The sequence below is a fragment of the Petaurus breviceps genome, unplaced genomic scaffold, assembly GCF_028583685.1.
Source record: "Petaurus breviceps papuanus isolate PSGF00001 unplaced genomic scaffold, PetGlider_PUasm1.0 90825, whole genome shotgun sequence".
In the NCBI taxonomy this organism is placed as follows: Eukaryota; Metazoa; Chordata; class Mammalia; order Diprotodontia; family Petauridae; genus Petaurus; species Petaurus breviceps.
In genome coordinates this window covers 520,360-542,547 of record NW_027187353.1, presented here as the reverse complement: position 1 = coordinate 542,547, position 22,188 = coordinate 520,360, and the positions used below count along the sequence as shown (strand labels likewise).

General features: G+C 37.8%; 1 protein-coding gene across 2 annotated transcripts in view; it reads right to left on the bottom strand.

Annotated features, from left to right (window-relative positions):
* Window positions 1–22,188, bottom strand: part of MICU1 (mitochondrial calcium uptake 1) — a 271,908-nt gene that overhangs the window by 102,954 nt on the left and 146,766 nt on the right. For both annotated transcript variants that reach the window (XM_069071075.1, XM_069071076.1), the window contains exon 7: window positions 7,875–7,957. In XM_069071075.1, the coding sequence (XP_068927176.1) occupies window positions 7,875–7,957 (83 nt within the window). The remainder of the gene's footprint in view (window positions 1–7,874; window positions 7,958–22,188) is intronic.

The following is a 22,188-nucleotide window of genomic DNA, read 5'->3' as shown; positions in this document are numbered from 1 at the left end:
AGAAAGACAAGTGATTTCCCCAAGCTCCCATGGATAGCAAATGATAGAATTAAGATCATAATCCAGATCTCCAGCTCCAAAGCTGGGGCTCCTTCTACCACACTATGCTAAATAATGCGAAACTGTACTGCAGGCATACAAAGGACTTTCATTAAAACCTATGATTTTTTTTTTTTACAAATATAATCAACTCTCAATTATGCATACCAGTGGCTTAAATAATTAAAAAATTATATTTGGATGAAGAAAATGACATTTTTTTAAATGAAAGATTTGTCTCATAATGCTTAGTTTAGGCTGCTAAAATTAGTTGCCATTCCCTAAGCTTATAAGTGATGACAAAGGGGATTGGCATAGAAGGTATTGGTAGCAGGTGGAAGACTGTCGAGGATTAAAACTTACCCATAATAACTATTACTTGGCAATTATTTGGGCTTTGTGACCTTTAAAGAATATGACCTTTACCCCACAGAAGAGAATTATTTATGATTATAAAGAACTTCATAGCTTATCTGTGACTTCATTAACTTAGAGTCTGGACGAGAATCAGGCAACCTTTTAGTGATATTTTTATCTTTCAACAACTGTGATATGGCAGAAAGAATATTGAACTTGGATTAGAGGACCTGAGTTAAAATCCTGAAGCTGAAACTTACTACTGGTGCAAAATGCTCAACTCCTCTGTACTTCAATTTCCTCACCTATACAATGGGGATAATATCTATACTATGGCAGAAACTGGGCATAGACCAACGTCTGACACCGTATACCAAAATGAAGTCCAAATGGGTACACGATTTAGGTATAAATGCTGATACTATAAACAAATTAGGGGAGTAAAGAATAGTTTATCTGTCAGATTTATGGAGAACAGAGGAATTCATGACCAAACAAGAGATAGAGAACATTATAAAATGCAAAATAGATAATTTTTGATTACATTAAATTGAAAAGTTTTTGCACAAACAAAACAATGCAACCAAGATTAGGAGGGAAGCAGAAAACTGGGAAAGAATTTTTACAGTCAATGTCACTGATAAAGGTCTCATTTCCAAAATATATAGAGAACGGAGTCAAATTTACAAGACTACAAGTCATTCCCCAAATGATTAATGGTCAAAGGATATGAATAGGCAGTTTTGAGAGGAAGAAATTAAAGCTATCTATAGTCATATGAAAAAATGCTCTAAATCACTACTGATTAGAGAGATGCAAATCAAAACTACTTTTAGGTACCACATCACATCTATCAGATTGCTTAACATGGCAAAATAGGAAAGTGATAAATGTTGGAGAAAATGTGGGTAAATTGGAACACTAATGCATTTGTTGGTGTTGTGAATTGATTCAATCATTCTGGAGGGCAATTTGAAACTATGCCCAAAGGGCCCAAACTGGGCTTACCCTTTGATCCAGAAATAGCACTACCAGATCTGTATCCCAAAGAGATCATAAAAATGAGAAAAGGACCCACATGTACAAAAATATTTATAGCAGCTCTTTTTGTGGTGGTCAAAAATTGAAAATTGAGGGGATGCTCATTAATTGTGGCATGCCTGAACAAGTTGTGGTATATGAATGTAATGGAATACTATTGTTCTATAAGAAATGATGAACAGGTGGTCTTCAGAAAATCCTGGAAAGACTTATATGAACTGATGCTGAATGAAATGAGCAGAACCAGGAGAACATTGCTCACAGAAACAGCCACAGCATGCAGTGACTGATTTTGATAGACTCAGCCCTTCTTGGCAATGCAAGGACTAAAATAATTCCAAAGGACTCATGATGGTAAATGCCAACCATATCTAGAGAAAAAACTATGGAGTGAGAATGCAGGGTGAAGCAGACTATTTTCTTTATTGTTTTGTTTTCTTTCTCATGGTTTCTCCCATTCATTATAATTCTTCTTTGCAACATGGCTAATGTGAAAATATTTAATGTTTAATGGGAATGTATATGTAAAGCCATATCAAATTGCATGCTTTCTTGGAGAGGGGAAGAAAATTTAAAACTTATGGAAGTGAATGTTGAAAACTAAAAATAAATTAATTAATTAAAAATAATATCTCAAAGGACTACTGTTAGCGCCAAATGATATAGTGGATATAAAATATTTTATAATCTATAAAGAAAGCATGATGTTGTTGTTCAATCATGTCCAACTTTATGTGACTCCTATGGGCTTTGTCCATGGGGTTTTTTTGGTAAAGATACTGGAGTGGTTTGCCATTTCCTTCTGTGGTGTGCCCCTATTTTACAGACAGGAACTGAGGCAAATAGGGGTTAAGTGACTTGCCCAGGGTAACATAGACGGTAAGTGTCTGAGGCGGCATTTGAACTCAGATTTTCCAGACTCCAATCCTGGCACTCTATTCATTGGGCCACCTAGCTTCCCCATAAAGCACCATCTAGATATGTTAACACAATTACTAATAAGGCAATACTAATCCTCAACCTTGAGGAGTATTTAGGCGATACTTTAAAGTGTTATAGTTTCATCATTTTAATTGCTTTCATAAAAAAAAGGTGATGCTCAGAATTGGATCACTTAGTTCTTTCTCTTGTCTACTCTCAGTTTAAAATGCTTACGTCTCTTAATGGCCAAGCATCCCCAAGGACAGAAGAGAGCATCCCTGGAGCAAAATCCAGGTTGTTTTTTCTCCTTTATACAACTAGTAATCTTCAGTTTGATAAGACCCTGAATGTCTTATCAATTAAAACCTGACAAGAGCTTTCCTTTATTTTCACATCTTCTTATGAACTAACTTTTATCAAATTTATTATTTTGTGATCAGCTTAAAAACTGAGTTGGGAAAATGGCTCTCTGTCACTGACAAAAATCAGATTTACTCTAGTCAGTAAATCATAAAGCAGACAATTAATACCTTTTGGTTATCTCCATGTGATCAATGAGATTTGGGAAAAACAGGGTAAAAGATTAATACTAGCTGTTACTCTGCTTTATACCACATTAACTTTGCAGGTGCCTACTGACAAATGTATGTTTTTCTTACTCATACTGATGATTCCTTTTAGGTTTCTTCATATGCTTAGACAAAAATAATATAACACCAGAGAAGAAAACATATTTAACTGGGAAATCAAACAAAAAAGTCAAGATGATTGAAATTCTTAAAAATCTAAACTAAAACTCTGTTCATTTTTTTAAACACTATAATTGCTTGCCAATAATTCTGCCATTTCCCCCTCCCATCCCCCAACCATAATACCTTATGAAAGGAGGTTAATGCTTGAAATCCGATTGTACTTTTAAATCTAATTAGTCTATATGAATTTATGTTCTAAGGGAAATAATAGCTCAATATAAGAGACCTTCAAACACAAAGCACTTTATATGTTTATTCATTGTTCTTCTTTCTATGCGCTTTTATATGTGTTATTCCAGAACTCCCTGGGGTAAAAGACAGTCTTATTTAGAGCTATATCTTATTCAGCACTGTATTAAAAAGGTATTTATTTGAAGTCCGTAGTCCCTTTTATTGTGAAGGGACTTCACACGGGTTTCAACATGTCAGCAAAAAACTGAAGAGATAATATATGAGTCCTAAATCCAAAAAACTAGTAAGACTAAGGTGAGGCCACTATGGCCCACAAGCCACTGAGTGAATTCAATGCAGCTGATGTTCCTATACTCTGCATCCTCACCAAACCCACTACCCTATACTGGATCCAGCCATAGCTCCTCTTGCCTGGACCATCACACTAGACTCTTGATGGGCCCCTTTGGACCCAGCCTCTCCCCCTCTAGCTGATTCTTCCCACAATGGGCTTATTCACCTCCCCAAGATGATCTGCTCTCCCACACTGGTTCATATCAGCCTGAATGGCTACCCATTGCTTAAAAATTCTAGTTCAATCTCCTTAGGCTAGGATATAAGGTCCACCTCCACTGACTTCAACTTAACTTTCTCTTATACTATTTCCCCCTCCTGCAGTTGGACGAACTGCCATCACCCAACATATCTCACACTTCCCTATCCTTATAGCTGCCCTTATCCATCTCTGCCTATTTACACCCTCCTTGTGCTTAAAGGACACAAGGGACCTTAATAACTCTGTCAACATTAATGTTCTAGAAAGTAGCTCTTCCCTGTCTCCTTTCTCTTGCTCCTCCACTGTAAGGTCTTTCCAGATTTCTGCAGCTACAGATGACCTTCATTTGAACTTGGACTCCTTGGCACCTACCTGGCATGGAAAAGACTCAAAAGCTAAGTCAGCAGAATATAAGCTCTGAACTAAGCTGAAAAGGCTTTGCATACAGGCCCACCAATGGACTGCTGACCAATGACCAGGGTAAGTTCTGAGAAGTTCAGCCATGACAAGCCTGGTCATAAGGGGAAATACCAATACCAATAAAACAACAGATTTTTGGAAGTACTAAAGTGTATCTCCATCTGTGTACACACCTTATTGACCCCACTAGAGAATAAATTTTTGTAAGGCAGGGATAATATCATACTTATTTTTGGATCTCTTTCAGAACCAAGCACTGTCCACTGCATGTCACCAATGCTTAATAAATGTTTTGACAAATAGTGAATGAATGTACAAGCTGTTGTCTTCCAAGAATCAGTATTTTTCTTCATTGAGTGGTATATGTTTGGTACAACAGTCAGTTACTTTGATGAATGATCAATAATAATCCACAAAGTACTGCTAGTTTCAAAAGCAATTCTTACATTTCTGTAATTATTGTGGAAGATATTACTTGCAACTTTGGAAATAATTTAGAAGAATAAAACATCATGCCTATAAAAGGTAAAACAGTCTAAAATCTATGTCATTATATTGTTTCCAATTAGGATTGTCAGAGACAAATATTTAATAACTCCTTTGAGCCTTCTGTTGACTCTGAGTTCAGCTCTTTTATCTCCTATTGCCCTGACATTCAAAGTGCTAATTACTTTATCTTTCAGTGAAAGCACATTGACCTCCTCTTTAATCAGTGTTACGACTCTGGAGGATTCCTATCATTTGGCAATTAAGTGTTTTCCCCTTATGGTTCTAGTCTTTGATAAGAGTTATTTTTTTTTCACACAAATTAGCTGAATAAGAAAAAGTAACCCAGGCCAGTCAAGAAAGCAATGAGGAATACATCCGCACTGGGAAAGTCAGGCTGATTTTTTCAACGGATTTATCTTTCTTTCTTTCCTCTGGAGATTTCTAATTGAATGAATGGGTCTAAGATGATGGGCTGGAGGAGTCATACAGGCATTCAGAATAACTCTTTGTTACAAGGAAACAAGATGATAAATGATCCCAAAAGGGGAAAGTCTCTGGCTATACTTCTGGGGAGATGGAATTTTTCTGTTTCTAGGGCAATACTGTCAATTCCTCTCTTTAGCATGTTTCTCAAAGCAATTGTGAAAATGTAAGACAAAGCAAGGAATGAGGAGTAGTGACAAAAGAACTGAATTCCACTTTCTATAATTTGATGCTCCTGGGATATGTCTGCATAACAACCTTCTTTAGTAGAATGGAAGCACTTTGAGGATAGGGACTAGTCATCAAAAACTTTTTCTTCGTATACACAGCAGAGTACCTAGCACATAGTAGCTAGATTCTCCATTTAAGGAGGGCATCCAAATCAACTATCTCATCATTTCCCAGCCCTTCCTCATGCTTCCCTTCACTCTTCTTGGACTCTTTGAATCCCATCATCCTGTAAGATCACATCAACACTGAAACTTACCCCTCTTTAGCACCCCATCCCCCTGGGGCTCCTCCTTCTGACTGGAAAAGGTAGAGGGTGGATAATGGAGAACATTTCTCAGGTTTCCCTTTTAAGGAAGGTGGCCAAGGCAGCCATCTTTTAATTTCCCACCCAACTGCATTCCTCTAGACTTCATCATGCCTCTGTACCTTCCCATCTCTACTCTCCAACTTTCACCATGTTGTCTTCCCCAGTAGACTGAGTTCCTTGAAGGCAAAGACTGTCTTTTGCGTTTTTTATATCCCACCACTTAGCAGTGTCTGGCATATAACAGTCACTTAATGAATGTTTATTGACTGACTAAGTGTTTACTGAATTGAACCAAAGGCAAAGTGAAGGTGGAGAATTGCTAAGGGCTACAGACCTATAAGGTATCAGGAAACCTGTCTGGGTGGTTTGAAATCCTTGTCTCTGTGCTATGTATGTATCTCTTCTACTTGAAGATATACTCTATGTACTTCTATAATCTATCTCCTTTGCCCTAAAATATTTAGAGGAATAGAAAAATGCTTCCTTCTGTATAATGCTCCCCCCTACATTCTCCCAGCTTTGAAATCTCTCCTGGCAGGAACAAGAGCCTCTGGAAAGCTGCTCAGGCTGCCAAGGCCACGTGAAATTGCTGCTGACGGCTGGACGTTACAGTGGCAGTGCTCCTAGGTTTCCAAGATCAAACTGTGAAAATGTAATCATCTCTACTGGATTTCTGAGGAAGCATCATATACAAATCTGCCACAGGCGAGAACCCACAACAGTTAAAGGAAAAGTGTCAGGTTTTCCTTCCCCTACAGAAATCCTTTAAGAAAATAATTTAATTTCATAGCTTGAGGCTGAGAGGTTCACATAAGAGAAGAGAAGGAATAAGTATTAAGAAATGAAGATGACAGTGAATGTGAACTTTCTTGTGTGAGCCTGGGTGTAAGAAAGGGAGTAGTGAGAATGGAGAGGAAATGTGAGAAATATGGGCCTAGCCTCACACTTGTCAGCAGCAATATGCTCACCTCAATGCCTCCCATAGCAGAGTGAAAAAAATCAGGAAAAGCAGAAGAAATTATATGAGTGCATATAGTTGGCATCTTAAGAACTAGAACTGTTTCCATATGTGGTACATGGTCAAAACACATCCAAGGGGAGTCAGAATGAGATTCAATCCATCACCAACTGCCTATTTAACAATTCAGACTGTATGTCCGGAAGACATCTCAAACTCAATCTGTCTAAGACAGAGCTCCTTATCTTTTCCCCCAAAATTCTTCCAACTTTCCCCAATTTCAATGAAGGCATCACCATCCTTGCAGTCTCCTGGGTTTATAACCTTTGTGTTATCCTTCACTTGTCTGTCCATCATGCCAATCACTTGGCAAACCTCACTGCTTCTCTTTCCACATGGCCACTTACATCCCACTCCTCTTCTCTGCTCCACAAACACATCCTTAGTCTAGGCCCTCTCCATTGCTGACCTCAGCTATTAGAGCATCCTCCTAAGGGATCTTCCTGCCTCATGTTTCTCCCTCCTTCAGTCCATCTTCTTTCCATGCCGTGTCAAAATGATATTCCTTAAAAGCAGATGTAGCCATGTGACTCCCTACATAACCTACTCCAATTAGCTCCAGGATAAAATAGAAACCCCTCCTGTTTAGCTTTAAAGTGTAACAACCTAGATCCAACCTATCTTTCCAGCTTTATTGGATGTTATTCTTCTTCCTTCACTCCATGGTCCAGTCTAGTTGACTTTGTCTCTGTTCATCTTCTGTCCCCATGCCTCTGCACTGGCCGGCTGCAGAGCCTGGAATGCACCCCCTACTCACCCAGCTTCACTGAACTCATCTCTTCTTTGAAGATGTAGTTCAAGAACCACTTTCTACAAAATTAGAAAGTGCCCTCCCTCCTTAACTACCTTGTATTTATTCTGTACCTATTTGTAGATGTTCTAAATGTTCTGATTCCAGACATATACCTTTGGAAGGAAAGCCCTTGGAGAGCAGAGAATGCTGTGTTTCTTGTAACCATGTCCCCATTGCCTAGCACAAGTGCCTGCCACAAGCAGGTACCTAATAAATAACTTATGAACAGACCGATTGGTGAAGGTGCTCATTATGTGATAATTACTCAAGTAATGAGGTTCATCAGAAAGACTTGCCTGTTCAAATTCTTCCATGTCTACTTCCCCATCTCCATTTAAATCAAACATCTTGAAGGCAATTTCAAAATTTCTTTGAGGAGCTGTAGGCAGAGAAATACAATTAGGAGGCAATGACCAATGAATCAAATAATTTACTTCAAAAAATTAAGCAACAGAAACAGACTTAAGAAACTGAATGGATATTTATCAAGGTTCCAAAGCACTACTCTTACCTTCTCTCAACAGAGGTGCCTTTCAATAATAGCTCATTTAACAACCTGAACTGAATTTTTATTTTGGCCAGACAAAGATGTCACTTAGAAAGCCTGGTCTCTCATGATTTTCTTTCCTAATATCTTCAGCCACCAATACAATTTTAGGCAATGCGGTACAGCAGAAAAAGTGATGTCAGGAGGTCTGGGAGCTCAAATCTGGGCTTGGTTACTGACTTGCTTTACTGACTGTGAGCAGATCATTGTACCTCTGGCCCTCAGTTTTCTCATCCATAAAATGTGGATGAGTATGTTGATGCCTGCACTACCTGACAGGGCTGCTTGGAGGGAACACTTCGTAAATTTTAAATCACACATGTAAGTACAAATTATTATTCATTAAGATCTTTTTAGTTTCATGATACTTATGCTATTTCTTGGTTTCCTAAAAACAGTACTGAGCTGGATAAGAGATTCTGTAATACCTGGGGCATAACACCAGAAAGAAAAATGCTGAAAATCCAAGTCTCAGTTTTATACAAGAACAGACAACATAGCCATGTTTATACACTGTTCATTTTAGGCTTATTCTATTCAATCTGAGTTCCTATTGGCATCCTATTTGGCATGTTGCTAAGTTATCACCTTAGACTAACTTTACTAACATTAACATGACTGCATGAATAAATCTCTCTCCAAAGGACCTCCATCTTTGCTATGCTTGCTAAGGGAGTTTCAGAGTGAAAATTAAGCTAAAGTTTAGAAATAAAAATGAAATGTGATAGCTGACAATCTAATGCATTTTATCTCCACTTAGTGAACACTGAAATCTTGAAGTTTCTCTCACGTTCCCCCTTTTAGTAGTTGCCCTCATTGTATCTAACTTCCAAAGACAAGAAAAAAGATTGTCAGTTTTCCTATACCCAGTCTCTTCAACATAACCGAAATAAGAATTTGTTCTTTCATGTTAGAGATTTCCTGAATACTACAATTCTTTGTTGCCGGATGTTTCTAATAATCACCATTTCCTTTGCTCTTCTGAAACATTTATGATGTCTTTTGAACCATGATATAGCTTAAGTTTCACTAAATTAAACTACAAGACTCTTAGAGAAATACTATTCTAGTTAAAATTTCAGTTTTCTGAAAATTTTTAGAGAATTCTATAGATTGTTTCTAAATAAAACAAGCACATGACCTGTAGTGTAGGGATAAGTGTATGTGTATGTGTGTGTGTGTGTGTGTGTGTGTGTGTGTGTGTGTTGGGGGAGTGGGGAGGTCCTGCCAATATTGAACACATACAAACTCTGCTTCTCCTTATCTTGAGAATCTTAAGGATTCCACAAGGATAGTATTTCCCTTGGTTCAGATTCCATTTCCTGGTAGCTTGCTAGCTGCTGGTTTGCCCTACCTCCTTTTTCCTCTTCCCTGGATCATTAGACAGCAATTCCTCAGGGATACAATGGGGAAATAATCAACCAACGGGTATTTATTATGTTCTAGGCCCCAGGGATACCAAGACAAGAAGAGCCTGTCCTTCCTCCTAAGGCATGTAAAGCTCTATACAGTCTACAATGGGAGACAATGTGTACCTATAAGTTTACACAAAATAAACCTGAGGCAGTTAAAAGGAAGATAGCTAAAGAGGAAGGACACTAGCACTTTGAGGGATAGGGAAAGAGTTTGTATATAAGAAGGTGTTTGAATTACATCTGGAAAGAAATAAGATTTATATGTGTTTTTTGGTCTATCAATCATTTAAATGTTGAGTAATGTAAACAAGTTCACTGTTTGTATATGGGATAATTTACCATAATGGAAGCACATTCTTGTTAAAATATTCTGCCAGCTTAAAACATCAGGTGGAGCAAATCAACAAATATTTACAGAACTTATTTGCTGATGTGCAAGAGTCTTTTTTAAAAAAATTATTTATTTTTAGTTTTCATCGTTCACTTCCATAAGCTTTTGAGTTTTAAATTTTCTCCCTCTCCTTCCCCCCTAACTTCCCCAAGACAGCATGCAATCTGATAAAGGTTCTACATATACATTCATATTAAACATATTTTCACATTAGTCATGTTGTGAAGAAGAATTAGACCCAATGGGAGGAATCATGAGAAAAAAGAAACAAAATAACAAAAAAGAGCAACTAGAATGCTTTGATCTGCATTCAGACTCCATAGTTTTTTCTCTGAACATAGATAGCATTTTCCATCATGAGTCTTTTGAAGTTGTCTTTAATCCTTGCATCACTGAGAAGAGCCAAGTCTATGAAAGTCAGTCAATGCAAAATGTGACAATTCCTGTGTACAATGTTCTCCTGGTTCTGCTCACTTCACTCAGCATCAGTTCATGTAAATCTTTCCAGGTTTTTCTGAAATCTGCTTGCTCATCATTTCTTATAGCACAATAGTATTCCATTATGTTAATATACCACAACTTGTTCAGCCATTCCCCAGTTGATGGGCATCTCCTCAATTTCCAGTTCTTGGCCACCACAAAAAGAGCTCTATAAATATTTTTGTACAAGAGGGTCCTTTTCCCATCTGTATGATCTCTTTGGGATACAGCCCTAGAAGTGGTATTGCTGGGTCAAAGGGTATGCACGTTTGATAGCCCTTTGGGCATAGTTACAAATTGCCCTCCCTCCAAAACGGTTGGATTGATGTGCAAGATTCTACAGGCTACAGAGAGGAATCACAGCCTCTGGTATTTTGTGCACAGTAGCCTGTGAACTTCTTAAAGGTAAGGACTGTGTCATTTTTCATCTTTATCTCTAGGGCCTAGACCAGGACCTTATGCATGCTGAGCGCTTAATAAATGTGAAACTGAATTGCTAAATGAACTATATAGGTAGTGTCTGATGTAGCAATTCATTAAAGAGAAATTATTTTGTGTTGGGGTGGTCAGGGAAGGAAGGCTTTAAGGAAAAAGTGAAATTTGGCCTAGGTTTTTAAGAGATGATGAAAACATTAAAAAAAAACACAGAAAACCCAACTTTTTAAGAACCTATGATTTATGGGGGTGGCTAGGTGTCATAGTGGATAGAATAGCAGACCTGGAGTCAGGAGGACCTGAATTCAAATGCATACTCAGGACACTTATTAGCTGTTATGACCCTGGGAAAGCCACTTAACCCCACTGTACCCCATCTGCAACACTTTGATTTACAAGGCTAAATAAACTGTTCTTTTCCCCTTAGTCCTGTCTAGCCCTCTCAATAAACAAGCTTTTATTAAACATCTACTATGTATAGGCACAAGGAACACACAGAAAAAAGTAAAATAGCCCCTCCTTCAAGAAGCTTATATTCTACTAAAGGGGACACACGTGTATATACACATGAAGATATGAAACATACAAAGAAAATGCAAAGTAATTTTGTGAGGAGACAGGAGTGGGAGGATCTAAAAAGCTCTTATTTAGAACATGCCCTTTGAATTGAACATTCAAGGAAGTTCATGATTCTAAGTGGTAGAGGTGAGCACTTAGTGCACTGCAAGAAGACTGTGTAAAGGTATGGTGGTGGGAGATGACATGTTGTGTGTAACGAATAGCAAGAAGGCTAGTCAAGCTGAAAGTAAGGATGCAAGGGGAGTGATCTGTGATAAGCCTAGAAAGGTGGGGTGGGTTCAGATTGTGAAAGGCTTTAAATGCCAGAGGAGTCCATATGGTCTTTGAGGTAACAGCATCTATTGGAGTGTCTTGAGCAGGCGAGTGACAAGGTCAGCCTTATGTTTCAGGGATATCATTTTTGCAACTCTGTGGAAGATGTACTGGAGAGGGGAGAGACTAAGTGAGAAACTATTGCAATACTTCAGAAGCCTGAACTTAATCCACAGCTTTATAAACACCACTACCAACATCTGGAATAGATATGGGATTCTCCTTTAACTCCTCTCCATGCCCTACTAAGTTTCCTCTGCTTCCCCCAACCCCAACTACATAATCTCTCCTCAAACCCCTTTACCATTCTGTTTGGCCCTCTTCTTATACTCAGTTATTAAATTCTAAGTTTGTATTACAATATTACATGAATCATGGAAGCTGAAGGAAGGCAGAGTATCAAGAAGGATGAGGCTATCAAAAACAGACATTGCCAAGAACAATGGTAGTGGGGAAAAGGCAATGACACTCAGCAAATAAAAGGGGATAGGATGAACGACAGATTTCAGGGGGTTTAGGAGGGTGGGTGAGAAAATGGAGGTAATGGCTGTAAACCATCTCTTTCATAAGTTTGGAACTAAAAGGAAGGAAGGTAACATGAGTCAGTGAAAATACTACTCCACTGGGAATCAAGAGACCTGGGCTCTGGTCCTGACCCCACCATTAACTGTGTTAGCTTGGGCAAAGCACAAACATTTCTGAGACACCAGCATGATTTCAGAACTGAATGAAAATTCCCTCTTCATCAGCAACAGAGAAAGACTGCTGTATAGTCTCTGCTTAAAATTTCGGCCCCACCAAACTTTTTATTATTCATTGAGCAACTCAGTTAAAACTTTCCCTTTTATAGGTAGTACCAGATTTATTTCACCAACAAGAGTAGCCTCTATGCTGTCTGATGAGACTTACCAGTCTGTTTCTTTGATCATACCCTTGCCCATATGATCAGTTGGTGTTTCCTTCTGAATGGCTGGACAGTGCTTTTCATTCAAGCATCATGTGCTGACAGCTCTAGGGGCTGAATTCTCAAACTCTGGTTTCATAGGTACATAAAACAAGCTATGGCAGTCGTGTTACAAACTCTCATGTAAGCCCTGCTAGTCTGAACTGGAGAAGCTTCCCTGGGGAATAAACAACCAGCTCTCCCTACCTATTCAATCTTCATCTGCTAAGCCTGTCAGCAAAGCATTCTAAAAAAAAAAAAACAGGTTGGCTTCAAGTGTAATGACATGCAGCCTGGGATACAGCGACAGGCAATACTCCTGGAATTTTCCTCTCCCTCTTTAAATTGATGCTTAAAAACCATTTGCCAAATACAGTTCTCAAAAGCTCAAGGTGTACCTGGAGACAGATAAACCTACTTGTGTGGGTATTCACATATAACCTACTTTCAAGGGAAGAAAAATGTATCAGTAGAGGACAGAGGGAGTATTCCTGTGATGGAGCTCCCTTTCCTTCATTCACAAGCTCTCCGCTGACAATTACAAAAATATCACTACATAATGGCAACCCAGACTACATTGGGGGTGTTTTCTAGGGACTACAGCTGTAACTGGTCCAGTGGTGGATACTTCCTAACTAGAACACATCATTCTTCCTAATTACAAAATAGTTTTGTAATGTTTTGGTTTTAGTCTGTTTAAGAATCATTTGCAAATCAAGGAGGTTACTGACACCAATAACTAAGAGACATTCCTTTTAAAAGCTCATAGAACACAAAGCAAAAATTAACATACTATGTCAGAAAACTTTATTAGTTTCTGGTAAATCAGGGCATATCTTCAGATATACCATTTCACAATTACTGGAGGCTCAGCCTCAGGTCTCTTATGTGACTCCTAAAATATTTCTGAAAGCTACCGTGTTTCCCCGATAATAAGACCTATCCCGAAAATAAGCCCTCCCCTTACTGTGTAAGATTCCTCTAAAATAAGCCCTCCCCCGAAAATAAGCCCTATTGAGATTGCTACTGTAGTGAAGGTGATCCCCTGCGCTACACGCTACATTACGGTACCCTCTGTTTGCACCGTCCCCCCCACCCCGGGTGAAACGCCCGCCGCGCTCCGAGCTGCAGCAGTGAGCACGTCATCCTGTTCTTCCCCAGTGATTTGCTTATTGAATAAAGGTACATTTTTTTGTTCACATTTACCTGTTTATTAAAATTGCTGTCAATGTTCATTAAAATAAGCCCTCCCCTGAAAATAAGCCCTCTGGTGTTTTTCTGTCCAAAAAACTAATAAGACAGTGTCTTATTATCAGGAAAACATGGTAGTTAGGACTGTTCTGTCCTAACTTTCTTTAAAGGGTATGTGTGTAGGGGGAGCATCCTTACAAAAATTGGGCTATGGTAGAATCTAATAGTTAGAGTTCATAAGTTTGAATCTTATATGTGCTACTTCTACTATCTGTTGGGCCTTGGGCAAGTCACTTCACTTCTCTGGGTCTCAGTTTCCTAACCTGTCAGATTAGGAGGTTCGACCAGATGATGTCTGAGGTCCTTTCTGGCTCTAAATTCTGTAATTCCATAATGTTGTCATTTCAATACTCACAATGCCAGAACTCTAGCTACGTCAGAAACTTGATGGCTGTTTTATTTTTTAATGGAAACTAATTAAACCAAGGAGAACTAGTTCAGCTCTGCTGCTGACTGATCTTTGGAAGCAACACACAGAGCATAACTCCACCATTCCACCTTAGCCACATAAAAAAATGGTCATAGCCTTGATCTTGCCATCACCCACAAATATACCACTTGCATGTTCATGAACTTTGAAATTTTCTTATCTGATTACAATTTATTGGTATTTAAGCTTGCTCTTCTGACTTGCAAAATCAAACTCTGTTCTTTGTCCACAACATGATCTCCAATCCCTCAACCCCTCAATTCTCTTTCATCACCTCTACACTAGCTACACTGTCCTCCTTTCCCCTCCCCTCCTCAGGCCTCTCCCTACTATAAGTTTATCATCTATTCAGTGGTTTTTCTGAAGTACAGGTGTGATCATGTCACTTCCCTCCCCACCCCTACTGAGTAAATTCCAGAAACTCCCTATCACCTCCAGAACCAAATGCAAAATCCTGTTATTGTTATCTTTTGTCTTGCATCTTCAAAGAGGACCAATGACACCATGGAGTGATGTCTTGACTGGCCTGTGAATTGGATTTAAGTGAGGCAGAGTTGCAGAAAGTTGTCAGCCTTACACTCTCTTCCAGTCATTGAAATCCAATGGCAAGACAATCTTAGGGAAATAGATGAATATTTACAAAAATACAAGTTGCCCAGATTAACTCAAGAGGAAGCAAATTACTTAAATAACCCTATCTCAGAAAAAAAAAATTGAACAAGCCATCAGTCAACTCCCTAGGAAAAAAATCTCCAGGGCCAGATGGATTTACTAGTGAATTTTATCAAACATTTAAAGAACAATTGATTCCAATACTCTACAAACTATTTGGGAAAATTAGTGAAGAAGGAGTCCTACCAAATTCTTTTTATGATACAAATATGGTACTGACACCTAAATCAGGAAGAGATAAAACAGAGAAAGAAAATTATAGACCAATCTCCCTCATGAATATAGATGCAAAAATTCTAAATAAAATACTAGCAAAAAGACAACAGCAACTTATCTCAAGAATAATATACTTTGATCAGGTAGGATTTATTCCAGGAATGCAAGGATGGTTTAATATTAGGAAAACCATCAGTATAATTGATCATATCACAATAAAAATAGCAGAAACCACATGATCATCTCAATAGATGCAGAAAAGGCTTTTGACAAAATACAACATCCATTCCTATTAAAAACATTAGAAAGTATAGGAATAAATGGAGCCTTCCTTAAAATAATAGGTAACATCTATTTAAAGCCATCAGCAAGTATTATATGTAATGGGGAGAAGCTAGAAGCATTTCCCATAAGATCAGGGATGAAACAAGGGTGTCCACTATCACCCCTCTTATTCAATCTGGTACTAGAAATGTTAGCAGTAGCAATTAGAGAAGAAAAAGAAATCAAAGGAATCAAATTAGACAAAGAAGAGACCAAGCTATCACTCTTTGCAGATGATATGATATACGTAGAGAATCAAGTAAAAAAGTACTTGAGACAATAAATTAATTTGGCTAAGTTGCAGCATGTAAAATAAACCCACACAAATCCTCGGCATTCCTATATATTTCCAATGAAATTCAACAGCAAGAGATAGAAAGAGAAAACCCATTTAAAGTTACTGTAGACATTATAAAATATTTGGGAATCTACCTGCCAAAACAAACCCAGGACCTATATGACCACAACTACAAAACACTTTTCACACAAATAAAGTCAGATCTAACTAATTGGAAAAATATCAATTGCTTGTGGCTGGGTTGAGCTAATATAATAAAAATGACAATTTTACCTAAATTAAATTATATATTTAGTGCCATACCAATTAATTTACCAAAAAACTACTTTATAGAGCTAGAAAAAATAGTAACAAAATTCATCTGGAAGAATAAACGGTCCAGAATATCAAGGGAATTAATGAAAAGAAATGCTAGGGAAGGTGGACTAGCTATACCAGATTTCAATCTGTATTATAAAGCAGCAGTCATCAAAACTACTTGGTACTGGCTGAGGAATAGAAGAGTGGATCAATGGAATAGATTAGGCACATGAGATTCAGAAGCCAACAACTATAGTAATCTATTGTTTGATAAACCCCCAGACCCTGGTTTTTGGGATAAGAACTCACTATTTGACAAAAACTGCTGGGAAAACTGGAATATAGTATGGCAGAAACTGGGCATAGACCATTATCTAACACCATATACCAAAATCAAGTCTAAATGGGTACATGATCTAGGTATAAAGGTTGATACTGTAAGCAGTCTCCTAAAACAAGGAATAGTTTACCTATCAGACTTGTGGAGAGGGAAAGACTTTATGATTAAACAAGAATTAGAGAACATTATAAAATGTAAAATGGATAATTTTGACTACATGAAATTGAAAAGCTTCTGTACAAACAAAGCCAATGTAACCAAGATTAAGAGGGAGGTGGGAAATTGGGAAAGAATCTTTTCAACCTGTGTCTCTAACAAAGGACTCATTTCTAAAATATACAGAGAATTGAGTCAAATATATAAGAATACAAGTCATTCCCCAAATGATAAATGGTCAAAGGATATGAACAGGTAATTTTCAGAGAAAGAAATTAAAGATATCTATAAGCACATGAAGAAATGCTCTAAATCACTATTGATTAGAGAAATGCAAATCAAAACAACTCTGAGGTACCACATCTCACCAGTCAGACTGGCTAAAATGACAAAACAGGAAAATGACAAATGCTGGAGAAGATGTGGGCAAATTGGAACACTAATGCATTGCTGGTGGAGTTGTGAACTGATCCAGCCTTTCTGGAGAGCAATCTGGAATTATGCCCAAAGGGCTATAAATACTTTCATATCTTTTGACCCAGCAACACCACTCCTAGGGTTATATCCCAAAGAGATCATAGAAGTGGGAGGAAGACCCATATGTACAAAAATGTTTATAGCAGCTCTTTTTGTGGTGGCAAAGAACTGGAAATTAAGGGGGTGCCCATCAATTGGGGAATGGCTAAACAAGTTGTAGTATATGCATGTTATGGAATACTACTGTGCTTTAAGAAACGAGGAGCAGACGGTCTTCATATTTACGTGGAGAGGCTTATACAAACTTATGCTGAGTGAGAAGAGTAGAACCAGGAGAAATTTGTACACAATTACAGACACAACATATGTGTGATGATCAACTTTGATAGACTAGACTCTTCTCAGCAATTCAGTGATATAAGTCAATCCCAAAAGACTGATCTTTTTCCTTCTCTTGTTTGGTTTTATGTCCTCTTTACCATTTTTCATTCCATCTGATACAATCCATCTTTATAACCTGACTAATGCATAATGTGAAAGTATTTACAGATCCTATACTTGATTATATGCCTCCATGGGGGGAGGGCAGGGAGGGGGACAAAATGTGAAACTCAAGGAATTGTGGAATTGAATCCTGTAAACTAAAAGGAAACAAACAAATTAATTAATAAAAAAAATAAAAACAAAATAAATAAAAACAACAAAAAAAAAGGAAATCCAATGGCAAGACAAAGTCAGAACAACTGGCAATGGCCCAGGATGCAGTGGAGCATTTTCAATATCTGACCAAGCTCTAAACACGACAGTACCTGCATTAGCCACCTTCGTGGCCACTGGAACAAATTGTTCTCATCCACACATTCTGCTGGGATGTCTTTACATGCTTGGGATAGACATCCCCTAACTCACTGGTGAATATGAAGTCTGTTGGTTACCCTTAATCTGGTTTGGCCTGTCTGCCAAGAAAGTTTACTGGAGTGTTGCCATTGAGCATGCTACAGCTTCCTAGGGTCACAGAGGAGATTTGGGTGAAAGGCGGATACCAAAGATGGATGAGCAGCCCTGAAAGGGGCTTGGCAAGCCCTCATACCAGAGGTGCAAGTCCTCCCTGAACACCCCCATACAAAATCTTACTTGATATCCTAAACCGTTTATAACCTTTCCTCCTTTCCAGTCTTCCCACAGCTACACTCCATCATATACCCTTGGGTCCAGTGACACTGACCTCTTTGCTGTTCCTCAATAAGATACTTCATCTTCCAATTCTGGGCATTTTCACAGGTTGCCCTCCATGCATGGAATGCTCTTCCTTCTCATCTATGTCTCTTGGTTCCTCTGGCTTCCTTCAATTCCCACCTAAACTCTTGTCATCCATAGGAAGCCTTTCCTGATCCCTTTATTCTAGTGTCTCCCCTCTGCTTATTACTTCCTATTTATCACGTACATAGTTTGTGTATTGTTATTTGTATGCTGTCTCTCTCATTAGATTATGAGCTCCTGGAGGGAAGGGATTGTCTTTTGTCTTCTTTGTATCCCCAGCACTTAGTACAGTAACTTAATAAATATCAACTGACTTTATAAAGTTAATTGTATAAGTTCAGAATCTAGTCACTCTTCATCTAGTTGTCCTAGGTCTCTCTGAAACTGTCCACTTTATCATTTCATACAACACATTAATATTCCATTGCAGTCACATAACATAATTTGCTCACCCTTTTAGTTTCAAATTCTGACTTTCATTCTAAGACCCAGAAGAACAGAACTACCAAATTAAGAGTGATAAAAGATATATGTCCAAGCATATCACTTAAAAAACAACCACTACAACAGAAAGACACCCTCTCCTCAAAATAAAAGGTTTTATAATACTGATTCAAATTTATTTTTTTTGCATTCTTTTTCTGTGAAACATTTTTCTCAACTGTGCAGTGTTTTTGTTCTTAAAAATCAAAAGGATCTAGTAAAACTCTAAACATTTTTTCTTACTAACTTTTGGTCTAAGCTATCTAGTGCTATATTGAACAGAGCAATCTCCCTGGTGGGAAAACAAAGCAATGGGGAAATCTAAAATGGTTAAAGGCAATAAAAGGAAGGATTATATTGATTGCTTTTCTCCTTAGCTTTCTTTTTTACCAGAAGAGGTTTGATTTTTTTCCAATTTTGTAACCTAAACAAATAGTTCCCTTTTCCCTCCCGTTACAATTCTAGGTTGCTGTTTTTTTACAAAAAAAATGCACAGTGCCATATTCATCTCTTAATGTTCATGCTATATTGAAAGTGCCTAAACCTCAGAATGAAGAAGTCAAATTTTCATTTACGTAATTTATATACTTAAAGTCAATTTAGGAGGCTAAGTCCAAAATGTACTTTGATTGCTACATTGTAAATTCAGGCAGCAGGGAAACAATGAAAAAGAGCCATGCTTTTAGATTAGTCTAATATTACTATAAAAGAGAAATATATTAACTGAAATTTTCAACTTTGGGTATTAAATGGAAATTTTAAAATTAGATTTATTTTTAAAAACTGAGTTATTAAAACATCTTCCAAATTAATTTCATTCTAATAGCTGAAACTTCCTAAGTATTCACAAGGCTAAATTACAGATGGAATAGACAGACATCAGACCAAGGGTGAACTCCTGAATAACAAAATACTCTTTCAAAGGCAGACTCTTCTCCAGAATCTACAGTCTTAAGAGATTTGCTAAGAGTGCTAAAAACTTAAATGACTTCTCCAAGGTCACACAGTGTGTGAATATAAGAAAGTTGGACTTCAACTGAGATCTTCCTGGCTTTGTTCCTCTATTCACTATGCCATGACGCCTCTCTTAAACTACATAAATTCTGGGGAAATATCCACTTTCTCCCGTTTCTCTTATTTTTCTGAAACTGAATGGAAAAATGGTCATTATTGTTTTCAAGTTTTACTTTTTTACTAAACTAGTCACTTAAGTACAAGTTGTTTACTATGTATTAAATTAGGTACTTTCAGAAGCTGCATTAAATTGAAACAGTAATTTACTCTATGGTATTCTAGGATGCCAAAATAATTAATGCAATTGTTCTTTTGGAGTGTCTAACATAGATCCAAATAGTAGGTTAAAAAAAAAGAATACTCTCAGGGCAGGTAGGTAGCACAGTGAATAGAGCACTAACCCTGGAGTCAGGAGGACCTGAGTTTAAATCCAACCTCAGACATTTGACACACTTATTAGCTGTGTGACCTTTGGCAAGTCACTTAACCCCAATTACCCTACCTTCCACTTTCCAAAAAGACCCCCCCAAAAAAAGAATAATCTCATTCGTAGACATGGGGGTAGAGGGTGGGCACAGTTAACTGAAATAATAATTGTTTCATTGTTGGAATTTCAGTCATCTTTTCCTTTTAAAAATTAAACTATAGGTGCCTGTGGACTCCTATGTTGTCATCAGAACATCTATAAAATAATGATCTCACAATTCTGAAAAAGGAAGTAGTCATTTTATAAAGGTATACAAGGAAAGAAGAATAAACCTCACACCCATAGACTGTGCCTATTTAGGAGAATAAAGTATATTTAGGTTGGAACCAGGTTATGAATTATTTCAAATGCTAAAGAAAGGAGTTCATATTTGATCCCAGAGATAACAGGAAGCTTTAGCTTATTGAATAGTGTTTGACTTTTGCTTTAGGAAAATGCTTTGGAAGCTACATGGAAAACAGATTAAAATGGGAAGAGAAGGATTTGAGAGGTAAGAGATAGATGCAAACAGAACTTGAAGAGGAGGACAAAGAAGTTGGTAATTTCTTGTTTTTAAAGAGAATGTCGTCCCTCAGAAAGTCGAAGAACCAATGAAGACAACCTCTATTCTGGATGTGATTCTCACCAAGCCAGAACTGGTTGTCTGGATGAAAATAAATGATGTAGAAAATATCCATTCTTTACAATGTGTGATAGAGAAAAGTTGGACACAGTGTGTCACTTGTCCTGATATTAGGAAAGCAAACTTCAAAGTATTTGCAGGAAGGACAGAGAGGATTCCACATTCTTAAGAACAAGAAAAACCATGCTGATGATAAGAAAAAAAGGAAAAATTTCTGAAAAGATCAATGTGGCTACACATGAACATCAAACAAATTAGAATTTTAAAAGATATATGCAGAAGGTTATAGGATAAATATCTGTAAGACAGTGTCAGGAATGTGAAAGTTCAGAATGAGAGAAAAGCTAAACACAACAAACAGTGGTGTTTTTTGAACTGCGTTGGGAAAAAAGAATAAGGAGACAAGGAGGAGCTAGAAGTGCTGCACAGTGGTGGTGGCATCAGGGAAAACAGACCAATGATAACAGAGGGAAGAGAGAAGACAGAACTACTCAATCTTTATTTTGCTTCTGTTTTTTCTTTGGATCTGAAAGGATAAAACAAAATGGTTAGCAGGGAACTGATACTCAATATAAGGAAGGAGATAATGAGGGTACCTCACCACCCTTAACTTAATCCAATGCAACAAGCATTTCTTTTTTTTTTTTTAAAGCAATCGGGGTTAAGTAACTTGCTCAAGGTTACATGGCCAGTTATTCCTGGGTGTGGTGCTGTAGCAGCAAGCACCCCAAGCGTCCTCAGGGTTTGCAGCTACCACAGGTTCTTGGATCTGCTTTGTTAAAGGAAAGCAACTCAAAATGGGTTAACAAGCTTACTTTAATCAGTCAGACATATATCGTTTACCTTGTTCAGGAGAAAAGGTCAGTACCCTGAACCTCAAAGTATACAGGCATAATTATCAAGACAGAAACATCAAGTAGACAGATTGCCAAACTGTCCAACCATTACATCCATACCCAGTCAACATCTGGGTTTCCACATTCTGGGTTTTTCAAAGCCGGGGGACTCTCAACAACGGCTTCCCAGAATTCAGATCAAATCACAGAACACTTCTCAAAGTGAGTCCCAAAACAAAGCTACACATCAGGGCTTATATAGCCTTCTCCTGGCTCAGAGAATGTAACAACCTTTTTGACCCACTGGCCAATCAAAAAGTATCTACTGAAAAACAAGCCTCC